Source organism: Taudactylus pleione, unplaced genomic scaffold (genome assembly GCF_031769625.1).
Source record: "Taudactylus pleione unplaced genomic scaffold, aTauple2 ptg000830l, whole genome shotgun sequence".
Lineage (NCBI taxonomy): Eukaryota > Metazoa > Chordata > Amphibia > Anura > Myobatrachidae > Taudactylus > Taudactylus pleione.
This window is the reverse complement of record NW_028285232.1, coordinates 6482963-6503473: the sequence shown is the minus strand read 5'-3', so window position 1 is coordinate 6503473 and position 20511 is coordinate 6482963. Positions and strand designations below refer to the sequence as shown.

Below are 20511 nucleotides of genomic sequence, written 5' to 3'. Positions count from 1 at the left end.
GCTCCGCGTCCCCGGCTGGCATGGGAGAATGTCACAGGATACAGTGTAGCTCCAATCAGTGATTCTGCTAAGTGCAACAATATATCATTATCATCTTCATATTGTAGGTGTGTAATGGTTCAGGGGGCTCGTAGCATCACATAAATGTTATCATGTACAGTAGGATGAATGATGAAATCCCATGTACTGTACATGTCAGTCCTATTATGCAGGCATACATGCCCCCCCCCCCCCCCGCCTCCCACCCGCCTCTCCTCTCACTGGCAAAATCTTTGTCAGAGACGTCAGTGTCCAGCCCATACCATTAACTCCCCAGCCCCTCTCCCCCTGCCCGTCTCCCCCTGCCCGTCTCCCGGCCAGGCACAGAGTACAGTATGAGTCATAGAGAGCGCAGACCGGTCCCCAGGACTAGGTGACAGCACAATGCTGCCGGCTTCCTGACACCGCCTAACCGTCCCATTTTCTGTCCCTCAAACAGATGGCCAACCCGGTGACATCGGCCTGTTGCGTGGTGCTGGCTGCAGCCGTGATGGTGTACGCACAGAGACACAGCGAGGGTAAGTTTCCTAATGTGTTTAGTGTAATTATGTGACACAGGGCAGCTGGGATGACAGACTGAGATAGACCTGACCAGCAGTCAGCCCGCAGCCCTGTCTACTTCCACTGTTCTATGCATGAAGAGGTTTAACCCCTTGTCTGTTGGAAATGACCACGTATACAGCAATATATATATACAGTATATATATATAATTTCCGCCTCTCCAGCAGCGTCATGGCTTGCCAGGTGGTAACATGTCACTAGGAGCTATAGGCACCCTGCACTGTGTAGTAGGTGGATGGTCACCCAAGGGTCCCTTTACCAATATTGACCCCATATGAGGCCCAAGAGACAGCTCCAGCTTCTGACTTACTGTATTAGCTGCTGTGAATGCAGACGTGTAACATGGGATATATCACAGGAGAGGTTCAGCAGGTACAGGAGAGGGAAGCGAGGGGCTCATTAGCCGCGATCAGAGACAGGAGATAGGCCAGTAACTCTGCACCTTGCTAAGCCATGTAACACAGCAGGTGGGTCAGATATAAAAGGTGAGGGGCCTGTCCTAGCTCACCTCTACATATCGCAGTGTGAGAATAAAGCTGCCCAGCTACAAAGTTACAGCACTTACTTTGCTACAAGATCTCCCCAATGGATACAAAACTTTCCAAGGAGATTTATTCCAGCCTGTTCCAATCATTACTGTGAGATCGCCCCTTTAATTCCGGACACGTGTGAATTACACAGGTTCCGTGGCTGATTAAACCAGGTGAAATGGAGACTTGAGGTCAGCCCGCACCAGAACCTGTGTGATTCATATGTGTGTGATGGAATGACATGGCAGGCCTACGCGTGGGCATAACTAAATGGGCAACCATTGCAGCATGTGTGCGAACGAAACGAGCGCTGCTCCTGTATGCTCCGATTTAATTCAGGGGAGACATTGCGGCAGTGACCGCGGACGCAGAGAGGATTTATTTGCAAAGTGAGTGACAAGTAGTTAGCGTTTGGGGGAGGTAAGGTGGGGCGGCTTAAAAAATGCAGGCGTGCCGGGACCAATGTTTTGGCGCACTCTAGTGAGCCTCCGAAAATTTGTGTGCGGCTGGGGAGGCTCCAGTATCTTACTCATAGGCTTACTCAGAGGTTCTTTGGGCTCGATTCAGACCCGCTCGCTAGATGCGTACGCTCGTACCCAGCGTATGCAAATTCGGCACACACCCAGCAAGGCAGGCGATCGCACGGCAAGGCATAAGCACACGCACTATGTCTTGGTGAGCACTATGTCTTGGTGAGCGATCACTTTGTGTATGCAGACGCCCACCAGCCTGTCTACAGATGCCCACTTGCGCACGCCATCTCCAGGATGTGTATGCAACCATCGGTACATTGGGTACCATCGGAACTGAACGCAGCGCTTGAGGTTGACTATATCCTGCCGCAATCACTGCTATCACTTCAGTGTAAAATTCAACTAGGTGACGTGTACTATGACGCTGTCTGTTAGTTATGCACGCCTCTGAAACGGCGTTAAGACACTCAGGTACGCCTGCGTTCGCACCTCCACTCCCCCGCTTCTCAGCGTCCGAGTCTGAATCAGACCCTTTCTTGTGATCATTATTTTCACTGACGACGTATGTGAGACGCTGGTGGCAGCCATCTCTGTGCACATGGCTTATTTTTGCGAGTCTGCTACGGACGGGATCGCTGCAGCGAAGGGTCGTTGTGTGCGTCTCTGAAAGACCCTAACGATCGATTGTGCGGATCGCATAGTGTGTACGGATTATCTGCGCGCTCTCCCGCGGTCACATGTGATATCGTCCGGTCGCCCGTGCTGAGCGACTATCCATATGATATCGCATGCGGCACCGTTGCAGGTAATAAAGGACGGACTGAGGGATTGTACCGTGCTACATTACATTGCTCAATGTGTAACCGCGGTACGATATGTCAGTCTGTCGGGCTAACATTTTGTCTGAGTACACATCCACACGTGTGTACCCGGCATAAGTGACATCGCACCAGCAGACTGCGCTGATTAATGTGATATGTGACACTTGTGTATCTGACTCTCTGAATCTGTATATGAGGTGCTACAATGCGGCATCTTCCACATTTTAACGCCAAGTTACGTTGTGCTTCATATACAGACTCACGGCCGTATTCAATTAGCTGAGAAAAGTCGGAAAGGTTTCGCCTGCCGCAGTTTTCGCCTACATCGTGTGTTTTTCCCGCGGAAACTTATCAGGCGCGCCCCCGCTATTCACCGTATTCAATTCCCTAGGACGTGAAAACGGATCCCGGCGATACTCAAACAGGCGAAAAGTGCTGTCAAAAGTGGGGAAATCAGACTGACACCCCCCAAAAAATGCACTAACATTGGGGATCAATCTACATACCCCCAAATAGCCCTACTGAAGCTATTTGGGGTACTTAAGTGCTGTCAATTGCCTCTATATAGCGTCTTTGCACACGTGGTGGAGAATAGCATTAAGCAGTATTTTTTGGAGAAAATAAGTATTCCTGTCACATTTGGGGTACATGAAAATGGGTGCTAGCATGGTTTAAAGTCGCAAAAGTTACGTTTTAAAAAACGCACCTTCAGCGAGCACCTGCAATCAAAAAAACACCTCCCCCAGACTTGCAGATCCCCCAAAAGTCTATTTTGCTAGTTTAAAAGTTTGTACCCCCACTTTACACATTTTCGCCCCCATTTTCAAAGTAATTTTTTAGGGTGTTCCTCATTTTTTTTTTTAGGGATTTTTGGACGCAGTTCTGCTTTGGGAGCTGTCCCAAGGGTGCCGAGTGTTTTTCCCACCTTTGCACCCCAAAACCGCAATTCGGCACTTTTTTCACCACCAATACATAGGCGAATCTTTTTTGCCTATTACATTGCATTGCGTTTTTGCGTACGCGAAAACTATTTGGAAAGAATACTGCAAAAAGTTTCCACCTACCGAAATGACGTCACCCGCGATACTTTTTCGCGGAAAACGGTTTTTCGTGTCTGATTGAATACGGCCCTCAGTCGCGTACTGACATACAATTCTTCGAGAAAAATGACACCTGGCGCTAGCAGAGTCACACTGTACCTGGCGGCTCTCTCGCGTCTGGTATCTGGCACCACGTGGCGTATTGAGGCTAGGGGCATGAGCACACACCTGCAGCTTGTGTTAGTAAAAGCGACAAGCGTGAAAGTGGCATGGAGCATGTTTAATGCAGGCGTCAGCGGTGGCGTTTTCATTTTACGCATTTTCTCAGGACATATTATTGTTAATGCGGTTAGGATTTAGTTGAAGGATAACTAGCGGAGTTATCCAGCTATTGGGAGAGAGACACATGTACTACTGTATGTATGTACATATCATGTGATGGGTGACACGTGTGTGTATTATACATTCTCACTGAGATCTGTGTACATACAAATGGCCTTGTAGACATGCTCAGTGTTTATGTGTTAGCGCTGTGACCATGGCCTGTCAGCTCTCTGGTCTCATCCTGCTAGAGTAGACAAATAAATATAGATTTTAGTAATAAATCCCGTTATTATAAGAATGCAGTGACTCATACAGCTGTCATTGTGTATTGTGTATTGTGTTACATCATTATTATTTGTGGATTATCTCAGACACTGCCTCTTTTCCATTCCTGCTCACCTCTACCTACCTCCGTACCACCCCTTACTTCCGTACCACTCCCTACCTCCGTACCACTCCCTACCTCTGTACCACTCCCTACCTCTGTACCACTCCATACCTCTGTACCTCTCCCTACCTCCGTACCACTCCCTACCTACGTACCTCTCCCTACCTCCGTACCACTCCCTACCTCTGTACCTTTCCCTACCTCCGTACCACTCCCTACTTCCGTACCACTCCCTACCTCCGTACCACTCCATACCTCTGTACCTCTCCCTACCTCTGTACCACTCCCTACCTCTGTACCTCTCCCTACCTCCGTACCACTCCCTACCACTGTACCTCTCCCTACCTCCATACCACTGTACCTCTCCCTACCTCCATACCACTCCATACCACTGTACCTTTCCCTACCACCGTATCACTCCATACTACTGTACCTCTCCCTACCTCCGTACCACTCCCTACCTCCGTACCACTCCCTACCACTGTACCTCTCCCTAACTCCGTACCACTCCCTACCACTGTACCTCTCCCTACCTTCATACCACTCCATACCTCTGTACCTCTCCCTACCTCCGTACCACTCCATGACTCTGTACCTCTCCCTACCTCCGTACCACTCCCTACCACTATACCGCTCCCTAACTCCGTACCACTCCATACCTCTGTACCTCTCCCTACCTCCGTACCTCTCCCTACCGCCGTACCACTCCATACTTCTGTACATCTCCCTACCTCCGTACCACTCCGTACCTCTCCCTACCTCCGTACCTCTCCCTACCTCCGTACCTCTCCCTACCTCAGTACCGCTCCCTACCTCCGTACCACTCCCTCTGTACCTCTCCCTACCTCTGCACCACTCCCTCTGTACCTCTCCCTACCTCTGTATCGCTCCCTACCTCTGTACCTCTCCCTATGTACCTCTCCCTACCTCCGTACCACGCCCTCTGTACCACTCCATACCTCTGTACCTTTCCCTACCTCCGTACTACTCCATACCTCTCCCTCCCTCCGTACCACTTTGTACCTCTCCCACCGTACCTCTCCCTCCCTCCGTACCACTCCATATCTCTCCCTCCTTCTGTACCACTCTGTACCTCTCCCTCTGTACCTCTCCCTACCTCCGTACCACTCTATACCTCTCCCTACCTCCGTACCACTCTGTACCTCTCTACCACTTAGTACCCCCGTACCACTCCGTACCTCTATACCTCTCCCTACCTCCTTAATACTCCCTACCTCTGTACCTCTCCATAACACTCCCTACCTCTATACCTCTCCCTACCTCCATAACACTCCCTATCTCTATACCTCCGTACCACTCCATACCGCTGTACTTCTCTATATCTCTCCCTACCTCTCTACCTCTCTCAACCTCCTTACCACTCCATACCTCTGTACCTCTCCCAACCTACATACCACTCTGTACCTCCTGTACTACGTACCACTATCAACTTCTGTACTACTGAATACATCCGTACTACTCCCTGCCTCTATATGGCTCCCTACATCAGTACCACTCCTTACCTCTGTATTACCCCCTACCTCTTTATCACTCCCTGTCTGCCCACTATTATACAGTATGATTCTATTCTACTATGTGCTCTTCTGTCAATGTCTCCCTCCAATCACTGCCTACTATTCTTACCAGTCTTCCTCTCTCCATCAATATCTGTCTCTGTCACTCTCTGCCTGTTCATTACTGCCCACAACTCCATCTTCATCACTCCCTGCCTGTCCACCACTGCCCACATCTCCATCTTCATCACTCCCTACCTGTCCACCACTGCCCACATCTCCATCTTCATCACTCCCTGCCTGTTCATTGCTGACCGCATCTCCATCTTCAACACTCCCTGCCTAACACTACCCACATCTACATCTACATCACTCCCTGCCTGTTTACCACTGCCCACATCTCCATCTTCATCACTCCCTGCCTGTTCATTACTGCCCACATCTCCATCTTCATCACTCCCTGCCTGTCTACCACTGCCCACATCTCCATCTTCATCACTCCCGGCCTATCTACCACTGCCCACATCTCCATCTTCATCACTCCCTGCCTGTCTACCACTGCCCACATCTCCATCTTCATCACTCCCTGCCTGTCTACCACTACCCACATCTCCATCTTCATCACTCCCTACCTGTCCACCACTACCCACATCTCCATCTTCATCACTCCCTGACTAACACTGCCCACATCTCCATCTTCAACACTCCCTGCCTGTTCATTACTGCACACATCTCTATCTTCACCACTCCCTGCCTATCTACCACTGCCCACATCCCCATCTTCATCACTCACTGCCTGTTCATTACTGCCCACCTGCCTGTTAATTACTGCCCACTTCTCCATCTTCACCACTCTCTGTCTGTTCATTACTACCCACCTTTCGATCTTCACCACCCCCTGTTCATTACTGCCCACCTCTCTATCCTCACCACTCTCTGTCTTTTCATTATTACCCACCTCTCCATCTTCACCACCCCTGCCTGTTCATTACTGCCCACCTCTCCATATTCACCACCCTGTCTGTTCATTACTGCACACCTCTCCATCTTCACCAACCCCTGCCTGTTCATTACTGCCCACCTCTCCATATTCACCACCCTGTCTGTTCATTACTGCACACCTCTCCATCTTCACCACTCCCTGCTTGTTCATTACAGCCCACTTCTCCATCTACACCACTCTCTGTCTGTCCACCACTGCCAAACTCTGCATATTCACCACTCCCTGCCTGTTCATTACTGCCCACATCTCCATCTTCATCACTCCCTGCCTGTTCATTACTGCCGACATCTCCATCTTCACCACTCCCTGCCTATCTACCTCTGCCCACATCCCGATCTTCATCACTCACTGCTTGTTCATTACTACCCACCTCTCCATCTTCACCAACCCCTGCCTGTTCATTACTGCCCAACTCTCCATATTCACCACCCCCTGTCAGTTAATTACTGCCCGCATCTCCATCTTCATCACTCCCTGCCTGTTCATTACTGCCCACATCTTCATATTCATCACTCCCTGCCTAACAATGCCCACATCTCCATCTTCATCACTCCCTGCCTGTTCATTACTGCCCACATCTTCATATTCATCACTCCCTGCCTAACAATGCCCACATCTCCATCTTCATCACTCCCTGCCTGTTCATTACTGCCCACATCTCCATCTTCACCACTCCCTGCCTTTCTGCCACTGCCCACATCTCCATATTCACCACTCCCTGCCTGTTCATTACTGCACACATCTCCATCTTCACCACTCACTGCCTGTTCATTACTGCCCACCCCCTGTTCATTACTGCCCACCTCTCTATCCTCACCACTCTCTGTCTTTTCATTATTACCCACCTCTCCATCTTCACCACCCCTGCCTGTTCATTACTGCCCACTTCTCCATCTACACCGCTCTCTGCCTGTCCACCACTGCCCACCTCCATCTTCACCACTCCCTGCCTGTTCATTACTACCCACCTCTCCATGCTCACCACACCCTGCCTGTTCATTAATGCCCACCTTTCCATCCTCACCACTCTCTGCCTGTTCATTACTGCCCACATCTCCATCTTCACCACCCCCTGCCTGTTCATTACTGCCCACCTCTCCATATTCACCACCCTGTCTGTTCATTACTGCACACCTCTCCATCTTCACCACTCCCTGCTTGTTCATTACAGCCCACTTCTCCATCTACACCACTCTCTGCCTAACACTGCCCACATCTCCATCTTCATCACTCCCTGCCTGTTCATTACTACCCACCTCTCCATGTTCACCACACCCTGCCTGTTCATTAATGCCCACCTTTCCATCCTCACCACTCTCTGCCTGTTCATTACTGCCCACCTCTCCATCTTCACCAACCCCTGCCTGTTCATTACTGCCCACCTCTCCATCTTCACCACTCTCTGTCTGTACACCACTGCCCAACTCTGCATATTCACCACTCCCTGCCTGTTCATTACTGCCCACATCTCCATCTTCATCACTTCCTGCCTAACACTGCCCACATCTCCATCTTCATCACTCCCTGCCTGTTCATTACTGCCACTTCTCCATCTTCATAACTCCCTGCCTGTCCCCCACTGACCACCTCTCTGTTTTCACCACTCCCTGCCTGTTCATTACTGCCCACCTCCCCATCTGCACCACCCCTGCCTGTTCATTACTGCCCACCTCTCCATCTTCACCAACCCCTGCCTGTTCATTACTGCCCACCTCTCCATCTTCACCACCCCCTGCCTGTTCATTACTGCCCAACTCTACATATTCACCACACCCTGTCTGTTCATTACTGCCCACATCTCCATCTTCATCACTCCCTGCCTGTTCATTACTGCCCACATCTCCATCTTCATCACTCCCTGCCTAACACTGCCCACATCTCCATCTTCAACACTCCCTGCCTGTTCATTACTGCCCACCTCTCCATCTTCACCACCCCCTGCCTGTTCATTACTGCCCACATCTCCATCTTGACCACCCCCTGCATTTTCATTACTGCACACATCTCCGTCTTCACCACTCCCTGCCTGTTCATTACTGCCCACATCTCCATCTTCACAACCACTTGCCTGTTCATTACTGCCCCCCTCTCCATCTTCACCATCCCCTGCCTGTTCATTACTGCCCACCTCTCCATCTTCACCACCCCCTGCCTGTTCATTACTGCCCACCTCTCCATCCTCACCACTATCTTCCTGTTCATTACTACCCACCTCTCTATCTTCACCATCCCTGCCTGTTCATTACTGCCACCTCTCCATCTTCACCACCCCCTGCCTGTTCATTACTACCCACGTCTACATCCTCACCACTCCCTGCTTGTTCATTTCTTCCCCCTCTCCATCTTCACCACCCCCTGCCTGTTCGTTACTGCCCATCTCTCCTTCTTCACCACTCTCTGCCTATTCATTAATGCCCCCCTCTCCATCTTCACCACCCCTGCCTGATCATTACTGCCCACCTCTCCGTCTTCACCACCCCCTGCCTGTTCATTATTGCCCACCTCTCCATCTTCACCACTCTCTGCCTATTGATTACTACCCACCTTTCCATCCTCACCACTCTCTTCCTGTTCATTACTACCCACTTCTCCATCTTCACCACACACTGCCTGTTCATTACTGCTCAACTCTCCATCCTCATCACTTTCTGCCTGTTCATTACTGCCCACTCTCCATCTTCACCACCCCCTGCCTGATCATTACTGCCCACCTCTCCATCTTCACCACCCCCTGCCTGTTCATTACTGCCCACCTCTCCATCCTCACCACTCTCTTCCTGTTCATTACTACCCACCTCTCTATCTTCACCATCCCTGCCTGTTCATTACTGCCACCTCTCCATCTTCACCACCCCTGCCTGGTCATTACTGCCCACCTCACCATCTTCACCACCCCCTGCCTGTTCATTACTGCCCACCTCTCCATATTCACCACTCTCTGCCTATTCATTACTACCCACCTCTCCATCTTCACCACACCCTGTCTGTTCATTACTGCTCACCTCTCCATCCTCATCACTCTCTGCCTGTTCATTACTGCCCCCTCTCCATCTTCACCACCCCCTGCCTGTTCATTACTACCCACCTCTCCATCTTCATCATCCCCTGCCTGCTCATTACTGCCCGCCTCTCCTTCTTCACCACCCCCTGCCTGTTCATTACTGCCCACCTATCCATCTACATCACTCCCTGCCTGTTCATTACTACCCACCTCTCCATCTTCACCACCCCCTGCCTGTTCATTACTACCCTCCTCTCCATCTTCACCAATCCGTCTGTTCATTACTGCCCATTTCTCTTTCTTCACCACTCTCTGCCTGTTCATTACTACCCACCTCTGCATCTTCACCACCCCCTGCCTGTTTGTTACTGCCCAACTCTCCATCCTCACCACTCTCTGCCTGTTCATTACTGCCCATTTCTCTTTCTTCACCACTCTCTGCCAGTTCATTACTACCCACCTCTCCATCTTCACCACCACCTGCCTGTTTGTTACTGCCCCCCTCTCCATCTTCACCACCCCCTGCCTGTTCATTACTGCCCCCCTCTCCATCTTCACCACCCCGTGCCTGTTCATTACTGCCCCCCTCTCCATCTTCACCACCCCCTGCCTGTTCATTACTGCCCCCCTCTCCATCTTCATCACCTACTGCCTTTTCATTACTGCTCACCTCTCCATCTTCACCACCCCCTGCCTGTTCATTACTGCCCACCTCTCTATCTTCACCATCCCTGCCTGTTCATTACTGCCACCTCTCCATCTTCACCACCCCCTGCCTGTTCATTACTGCCCACCTCTCCTTCTTCACCACCCCTGCCTGATCATTACTGCCCACCTCACCATCTTCACCACCCCCTGCCTGTTCATTACTGCCCACCTCTCCATATTCACCACTCTCTGCCTATTCATTACTACCCACCTCTCCATCTTCACCACACCCCGCATGTTCATTACTGCTCACCTCTCCATCCTCATCACTCTCTGCCTGTTCATTACTGCCCCCTCTCCATCTTCACCACCCCCTGCCTGATCATTACTGCCCACCTCTCCATCTTCACGACCCCCTGCCTGTTCCTTACTGCCCACCTCTCCATCTTCACGACCCCCTGCCTGTTCCTTACTGCCCACCTCTCCATCTTCACGACCCCCTGCCTGTTCCTTACTGCCCACCTCTCCATCTTCACCACACCCTGCCTGTTCTTTACTGCCCACCTCTCCATCCTCACCAGTCTCTGCCTGTTCATTACTACCCACCTCTCCATCTTCACCACCCCCTACCTGTTCATTATTGCCCACCTCTCCATCTTCACCCACTGCTCACCTCTCCACCATCTTCACCACCCCCTGCCTGTTCATTACTGCCCACCTCTCCATCTTCATCATCCCCTGCCTGCTCATTACTGCCCGCCTCTCCATCTTCACCACCCCCTGCCTGTCCATTACTGCCCACCTATCCATCTACATCACTCCCTGCCTGTTCATTACTACCCACCTCTCCATCTTCACCACCCCCTGCCTGTTCATTACTACCCACCTCTCCATCTTCACCACTCCCTGTCTGTTCATTACTGCCCATTTCTCTTTCTTCACCTCTCTCTGCCAGTTCATTACTACCCACCTCTCCATCTTCACCACCCCCTGCCTGTTTGTTACTGCCCAAATCTCCATCCTCATCACTCTCTGCCTGTTTGCTACTGCCCATTTCTCTTTCTTCACAACTCTCTGCCAGTTCATTACTACCCACCTTTCCATCTTCACAACCCCCTGCCTGTTTGGTACTGCCCCCCTCTCCATCTTCACCACCCCCTGCCTGTTCATTACTGCCCCCCTCTCCATCTTCACCACCCCCTGCCTGTTCATTACTGCCCCCCTCTCCATCTTCACCACCTCCTGACTGTTCATTACTGCTCACCTCTCCATCTTCACCACCCCCTGCCTGTTCATTACTGCCCTCCTCTCCATCCTCACCACTTTCTTCCTGTTCATTACTACCCACCTCTCCATCTTCACCACCCCTGCCTGTTCATTACTACCCACCTCTCCATCTTCACCACTCCCTGCCTGTTCATTACTGCCCATTTCTCTTTCTTCACCACTCTCTGCCTGTTCATTACTACCCACCTCTCCATCTTCACCACCCCCTGCCTGTTTGTTACTGCCCAACTCTCAATCTTCACCACCCCCTGCCTGTTCGTTACTGCCCATTTCTCTTTCTTCACCACTCTCTGCCAGTTCATTACTACCCACCTCTCCATCTTCACCACCCCCTGCCTGTTCATTACTACCCACCTCTCCATCTTCACCACTCCCTGCCTGTTCATTACTGCCCATTTCTCTTTCTTCACCACTCTCTGCCTGTTCATTACTACCCACCTCTCCATCTTCACCACCCCCTGCCTGTTCATTACTACCCACCTCTCCATCTTCATCATCCCCTGCCTGCTCATTACTGCCCGCCTCTCCTTCTTCACCACCCCCTGCCTGTTCATTACTGCCCACCTATCCATCTACATCACTCCCTGCCTGTTCAATACTACCCACCTCTCCTTCTTCACCACCCCCTGCCTGTTCATTACTACCCTCCTCTCCATCTTCACCACTCCGTCTGTTCATTACTGCCCATTTCTCTTTCTTCACCACTCTCTGCCTGTTCATTACTACCCACCTCTCCATCTTCACCACCCCCTGCCTGTTCATTACTACCCACCTCTCTATCTTCACCATCCCTGCCTGTTCATTACTGCCACCTCTCCATCTTCACCACCCCTGCCTGGTCATTACTGCCCACCTCACCATCTTCACCACCCCCTGCCTGTTCATTACTGCCCACCTCTCCATATTCACCACTCTCTGCCTATTCATTACTACCCACCTCTCCATCTTCACCACACCCTGTCTGTTCATTACTGCTCACCTCTCCATCCTCATCACTCTCTGCCTGTTCATTACTGCCCCCTCTCCATCTTCACCACCCCCTGCCTGTTCATTACTACCCACCTCTCCATCTTCATCATCCCCTGCCTGCTCATTACTGCCCGCCTCTCCTTCTTCACCACCCCCTGCCTGTTCATTACTGCCCACCTATCCATCTACATCACTCCCTGCCTGTTCATTACTACCCACCTCTCCATCTTCACCACCCCCTGCCTGATCATTACTGCCCACCTCTCCATCTTCACCACCCCCTGCCTGTTCATTACTGCCCATTTCTCTTTCTTCACCACTCTCTGCCAGTTCATTACTACCCACCTCTCCATCTTCACCACCACCTGCCTGTTTGTTACTGCCCCCCTCTCCATCTTCACCACCCCCTGCCTGTTCATTACTGCCCCCCTCTCCATCTTCACCACCCCGTGCCTGTTCATTACTGCCCCCCTCTCCATCTTCACCACCCCCTGCCTGTTCATTACTGCCCCCCTCTCCATCTTCATCACCTACTGCCTTTTCATTACTGCTCACCTCTCCATCTTCACCACCCCCTGCCTGTTCATTACTGCCCACCTCTCTATCTTCACCATCCCTGCCTGTTCATTACTGCCACCTCTCCATCTTCACCACCCCCTGCCTGTTCATTACTGCCCACCTCTCCTTCTTCACCACCCCTGCCTGATCATTACTGCCCACATCACCATCTTCACCACCCCCTGCCTGTTCATTACTGCCCACCTCTCCATATTCACCACTCTCTGCCTATTCATTACTACCCACCTCTCCATCTTCACCACACCCTGCATGTTCATTACTGCTCACCTCTCCATCCTCATCACTCTCTGCCTGTTCATTACTGCCCCCTCTCCATCTTCACCACCCCCTGCCTGATCATTACTGCCCACCTCTCCATCTTCACGACCCCCTGCCTGTTCCTTACTGCCCACCTCTCCATCTTCACGACCCCCTGCCTGTTCCTTACTGCCCACCTCTCCATCTTCACGACCCCCTGCCTGTTCCTTACTGCCCACCTCTCCATCTTCACCACACCCTGCCTGTTCTTTACTGCCCACCTCTCCATCCTCACCAGTCTCTGCCTGTTCATTACTACCCACCTCTCCATCTTCACCACCCCCTACCTGTTCATTATTGCCCACCTCTCCATCTTCACCCACTGCTCACCTCTCCACCATCTTCACCACCCCCTGCCTGTTCATTACTGCCCACCTCTCCATCTTCATCATCCCCTGCCTGCTCATTACTGCCCGCCTCTCCATCTTCACCACCCCCTGCCTGTTCATTACTGCCCACCTATCCATCTACATCACTCCCTGCCTGTTCATTACTACCCACCTCTCCATCTTCACCACCCCCTGCCTGTTCATTACTACCCACCTCTCCATCTTCACCACTCCCTGTCTGTTCATTACTGCCCATTTCTCTTTCTTCACCTCTCTCTGCCAGTTCATTACTACCCACCTCTCCATCTTCACCACCCCCTGCCTGTTTGTTACTGCCCAAATCTCCATCCTCATCACTCTCTGCCTGTTTGCTACTGCCCATTTCTCTTTCTTCACAACTCTCTGCCAGTTCATTACTACCCACCTTTCCATCTTCACAACCCCCTGCCTGTTTGGTACTGCCCCCCTCTCCATCTTCACCACCCCCTGCCTGTTCATTACTGCCCCCCTCTCCATCTTCACCACCCCCTGCCTGTTCATTACTGCCCCCTCTCCATCTTCACCACCTCCTGACTGTTCATTACTGCTCACCTCTCCATCTTCACCACCCCCTGCCTGTTCATTACTGCCCTCCTCTCCATCCTCACCACTTTCTTCCTGTTCATTACTACCCACCTCTCCATCTTCACCACCCCTGCCTGTTCATTACTACCCACCTCTCCATCTTCACCACTCCCTGCCTGTTCATTACTGCCCATTTCTCTTTCTTCACCACTCTCTGCCTGTTCATTACTACCCACCTCTCCATCTTCACCACCCCCTGCCTGTTTGTTACTGCCCAACTCTCAATCTTCACCACCCCCTGCCTGTTTGTTACTGCCCATTTCTCTTTCTTCACCACTCTCTGCCAGTTCATTACTACCCACCTCTCCATCTTCACCACCCCCTGCCTGTTCATTACTACCCACCTCTCCATCTTCACCACTCCCTGCCTGTTCATTACTGCCCATTTCTCTTTCTTCACCACTCTCTGCCTGTTCATTACTACCCACCTCTCCATCTTCACCACCCCCTGCCTGTTCATTACTACCCACCTCTCCATCTTCATCATCCCCTGCCTGCTCATTACTGCCCGCCTCTCCTTCTTCACCACCCCCTGCCTGTTCATTACTGCCCACCTATCCATCTACATCACTCCCTGCCTGTTCATTACTACCCACCTCTCCTTCTTCACCACCCCCTGCCTGTTCATTACTACCCTCCTCTCCATCTTCACCACTCCGTCTGTTCATTACTGCCCATTTCTCTTTCTTCACCACTCTCTGCCTGTTCATTACTACCCACCTCTCCATCTTCACCATCCCCTGCCTGTTTGTTACTGCCCAACTCTCCATCCTCACCACTCTCTGCCTGTTCATTACTGCCCATTTCTCTTTCTTCACCACTCTCTGCCAGTTCATTACTACCCACCTCTCCATCTTCACCACCACCTGCCTGTTTGTTACTGCCCCCCTCTCCATCTTCACCACCCCCTGCCTGTTCATTACTGTCCCCCTCTCCATCTTCACCACCCCGTGCCTGTTCATTACTGCCCCCCTCTCCATCTTCACCACCCCCTGCCTGTTCATTACTGCCCCCCTCTCCATCTTCATCACCTACTGCCTTTTCATTACTGCTCACCTCTCCATCTTCACCACCCCCTGCCTGTTCATTACTGCCCACCTCTCCATCCTCACCACTTTCTTCCTGTTCATTACTACCCACCTCTCCATCTTCACCACCCCTGCCTGTTCATTACTGCCCACCTCTCCATCTTCACGACCCTCTGCCTGTTCATTACTGCCCACTTATCTTTCTTCACCACTCTCTGCCTGTTCATTAATACCTGCCTCTCCATCTTCATGACCCCCTGTCTGTTCATTACTGCCCACCTCTCAATCTTCACCACCCCCTGCCTGTTCGTTACTGCCCACCTCTTAATCTTCACCACCCCCTGCCTGTTCGTTACTGCCCACCTCTCCATCTACATCACTCCCTGCCTGTTCATTACTACCCACCTCTCCATCTTCACCACCCCCTGCCTGTTCATTACTACCCACCTCTCAATCTTCACCACTCACTGCCTGTTCATTACTGCTCATTTCTCTTTCTTCACCACTCTCTGCCTGTTCATTACTACCCACCTCTCCATCTTCACCACCCCCTGCCTGTTTGTTACTGCCCAACTCTCAATCTTCACCACCCCGCCTGTTCGTTACTGCCCATTTCTCTTTCTTCACCACTCTCTGCCAGTTCATTACTACCCACCTCTCCATCTTCACCACACCCTGCCTGTTCATTAGTACCCACCTCTCCATCTTCACCACTCCCTGCCTGTTCATTACAGCCCATTTCTCTTTCTTCACCACTCTCTGCCTGTTTATTACTACCCACCTCTCCATCTTTACCACCCCCTGCCTGTTTGTTACTGCCCAACTCTCCATCCTCACCACTCTCTGCCTGTTCATTACTGCCCTTTTCTCTTTCTTCACCACTCTCTGCCAGTTCATTACTACCCACCTCTCCATCTTCACCACCACCTGCCTGTTTGTTACTGCCCCCCTCTCCATCTTCACCACCCCCTGCCTGTTCATTACTGCCCCCCTCTCCATCTTCACCACCCCCTGCCTGTTCAGTACTACCCCCCTCTCCATCTTCACCACGCCCTGCCTGTTCATTACTGCCCCCCTCTCCATCTTCATCACCTACTGCCTTTTCATTACTGCTCACCTCTCCATCTTCACCACCCCCTGCCTGTTCATTACTGCCCACCTCTCCATCCTCACCACTTTCTTCCTGTTCATTACTACCCACCTCTCCATCTTCACCACCCCTGCCTGTTCATTACTGCCCACCTCTCCATCTTCACGACCCTCTGCCTGTTCATTACTGCCCACTTATCTTTCTTCACCACTCTCTGCCTGTTCATTAATACCTGCCTCTCCATCTTCATGACCCCCTGTCTGTTCGTTACTGCCCACCTCTCAATCTTCACCACCCCCTGCCTGTTCGTTACTGCCCACCTCTTAATCTTCACCACCCCCTGCCTGTTCGTTACTGCCCACCTCTCCATCTACATCACTCCCTGCCTGTTCATTACTACCCACCTCTCCATCTTCACCACCCCCTGCCTGTTCATTACTACCCACCTCTCCATCTTCACCACTCCCTGTCTGTTCATTACTGCCCATTTCTCTTTCTTCACCACTCTCTGCCAGTTCATTACTACCCACCTCTCCATCTTCACCACCCCCTGCCTGTTTGTTACTGTCCAATTCTCCATCCTCACCACTCTCTGCCTGTTCATTACTGCCCATTTCTCTTTCTTCACCACTCTCTGCCAGTTCATTACTACCCACCTCTCCATCTTCACCACCCCCTGCCTGTTTGTTACTGCCCCCCTCTCCATCTTCACCACCCCCTGCCTGTTCATTACTGCCCCCCTCTCCATCTTCACCACCTCCTGCCTGTTCATTACTGCTCACCTCTCCATCTTCACCACCCCCTTCCTGTTCATTACTGCCCACCTCTCCATCCTCACCACTTTCTTCCTGTTCATTACTACCCACCTCTCCATCTTCACCACCCCCTGCCTGATCTTTACTGCCCACCTCTCCATCTTCACGACCCTCTGCCTGTTCATTACTGCCCACTTATCTTTCTTCCACACTCTCTGCCTGTTCATTAATACCCGCCTCTCCATCTTCACGACCCCCTGTCTGTTCGTTACTGCCCACTTCTCAATCTTCACCACCCCCTGCCTGTTCGTTACTGCCCTCCTCTCCATTAACATCACTCCCTGCCTGTTCATTACTTCCCTCCTCTCCATCTTCACCATCCCGTCTGTTCATTACTGCCCACATCTCTGTCTACACTACTCCCTGCCTGTCTGCCACTGCCCATTTTAGCACCTTTCCTTATCATTCCACCAATGCCTGCCTCCCTACCACTCCCTTCATGTACACGAATGTCTCTGTATCCATCACTGGCTGCCTCTGCACCATCTACTGTCTCCTTATCACTGCCTGCCTCCTTACTGGCTGCCTCTATCACAGCACTGGCCGCCTCTATCACAGCACTGGCCTCTATCACAGCACTGGCCTCTATCACAGCACTGGCCTCTATCACAGCACTGGCCGCCTCTATCACAGCACTGGCCGCCTCTATCACAGCACTGGCCGCCTCTATCACAGCACTGGCCTCTATCACAGCACTGGCCTCTATCACAGCACTGGCCTCTATCACAGCACTGGCCTCTATCACAGCACTGGCCGCCTCTATCACAGCACTGGCCTCTATCACAGCACTGGCCGCCTCTATCACAGCACTGGCCTCTATCACAGCACTGGCCGCCTCTATCACAGCACTGGCCTCTATCACAGCACTGGCCTCTATCACAGCACTGGCCTCTATCACAGCACTGGCCTCTATCACAGCACTGGCCTCTATCACAGCACTGGCCGCCTCTATCACAGCACTGGCCTCTATCACAGCACTGGCCGCCTCTATCACAGCACTGGCCTCTATCACAGCACTGGCCGCCTCTATCACAGCACTGGCCTCTATCACAGCACTGGCCTCTATCACAGCACTGGCCTCTATCACAGCACTGGCCTCTATCACAGCACTGGCCTCTATCACAGCACTGGCCGGAGTGTGCAATGCTTCACTATGTCCCAATGATGTCTGCCCTGTTTTTGAGTGTCGTAGTTTAATCTCTCACTGCTTTGTATTTTCTTCAGAAGCGGAGAATTGTCGTAGCGTTAGCGTGTGCCTGTATGTCTGATAAGATATTTATTTTTATATAGTGTTTTAGTGAAAAGTTAAGCACAAGTGTCCTTGTTTATAGTAATAGTAATTTCAAGCTGTATAACTATCCAGATTGTATAAAACCCCATGCCAGTTATACAGTAAGTATAATCACTACATGTCCCAGCATGCCACCTAAAACCACGGCGATATGATGTAGTGTAGTACAATCTACAGTACATCAGACTTAGACAACCTGTGACTCTGGCTGGCAGGACATGCTGGTACTTATAGTTTCATAATAGTCAAAGGTCCTTCTCTATAGTCACGTACAGGCTGTATGTACATTGTTGTGGTTCTTCTAGATACTTTGGTGCCACACGATACCGATAACCCAACCCCCCAGGTCTTCGTTCTGCCGGTGAGATATTGTTGTTCAATCAGATCCATACACAGCGGACAGGAAAGCCAGGAGGACAGATGGACGGGATTCTTCTATAGCCGTAATCCTGCCATTGCCCTGCAGGTCTCTCTGCAGCCCGCCTGGCTCTAATCAGATTGCAGTCCCCTCCTTGTTCTATAAATCACTTATGCCCAGCACAGGACAAAGCACCAACTCTCTGCTAAGTGTTCCCAGGAGCCTGTTTGTGCGGATGGTTTAGGCAGAATTAGATTGGACTGGACAATGACCTTGTGATCGTCTGGCTGGCACTAGGAAACCGCCAGCATCAAACAGATGCAGCGTGACGTCACCCCGGGGTCATTTCTAGTCCATCAGCTCATAAACCAAACTGGAAATAAGTCTTTATTCACTGCAAGCGGCGTGACATCACTTCCTCTCTGATTCATGCTGACAGCTCACCAGTAACTTCATTGTTATTATTATGGAACATTTTACATTTCTGTTTATAGGAAAACCGTAGATACTGGACACGTCCTGATTAGACCTAAATCCTTCGCTCCAGGTCATGGCAATGTTGCAGGTATTAGTAGTGGTGCACCCACCACAAAGGCAGTGATAAGTAACCAGGGTCTATTTGCTAAGCTTTGAATGGATATAATGTGAACTGATATAAAGTACCAGCCAATTAGCTCGTAACTGCCATGTGTTTGAAAAATGACAGGAGCTGGTCGGCTGGTACTTTATCTCCGTCCAAGGCTTAGTAAATAGACTGGCCATGATGTGACTTGGACACACAGGACAAAGACACTGAAGCGGATTAGCTGCACCTTTTTCTTCAGACCGTGGAACTCCTCCTGTAAGGCCATGCTCTGGTAATGACAGATATGGGTCTTTTCCATGTCCCCCACAGTGAGGCCTGGAACCAGACACCGTCAGGCCTGAGAAAAATGTATTTATTACCAGTTATGTATATAGCACACACATATCCCACAGCACTGTACAGATAATAGGTGGCCATTCACATCACTCCCTGCCCCAGTGGAGCTTACACTCTATATTCCCTATCACATGCTCACATACACTTACACACTAGGGTTCATTTTGTTAGGAGCCATTTAACCTACAGTACCAGTATATTTTTGGAGTGTGGGATGTAACCCACGCAGGCACATGGAGAGCACACAAACTCCACACTTCGATCGGGATGCCGGGCGCCGATCTCCCGGCGTCGGTAAAATGACAGGCGTCTAGATTTAGACGCCTGTCTTTTAACCCTCTCCGGGATTAAGCAGTCTGGAAGCCGGTGGTCGGCATTGCGTCCGCTGGCTTCCCGTACTTATATGGTGAGAGCACAGGGACAGGCTGGGTGTGGTAGGAGTTAGCTGGGTGAGAGCACAGGGACAGGCTGGGTGTGGTAGGTGTTAGCTTGGTGAGAGCACAGGGACAGGCTGGGTGTGGTAGGAGTTAGCTGGGTGAGAGCACAGGGACAGGCTGGGTGTGAGTGCAGGGACTGGCT

General features: G+C 51.4%; 1 protein-coding gene across 3 annotated transcripts in view; it reads left to right on the top strand.

The window, feature by feature from the left end:
• Nucleotides 1-20511, top strand: part of CNTFR (ciliary neurotrophic factor receptor) — an 822875-nt gene that overhangs the window by 417382 nt on the left and 384982 nt on the right. For all 3 annotated transcript variants that reach the window (XM_088458405.1, XM_088458403.1, XM_088458404.1), the window contains one exon: nt 479-557. In XM_088458405.1, coding sequence (XP_088314531.1) covers nt 479-557 — 79 coding nt within the window. The remainder of the gene's footprint in view (nt 1-478; nt 558-20511) is intronic.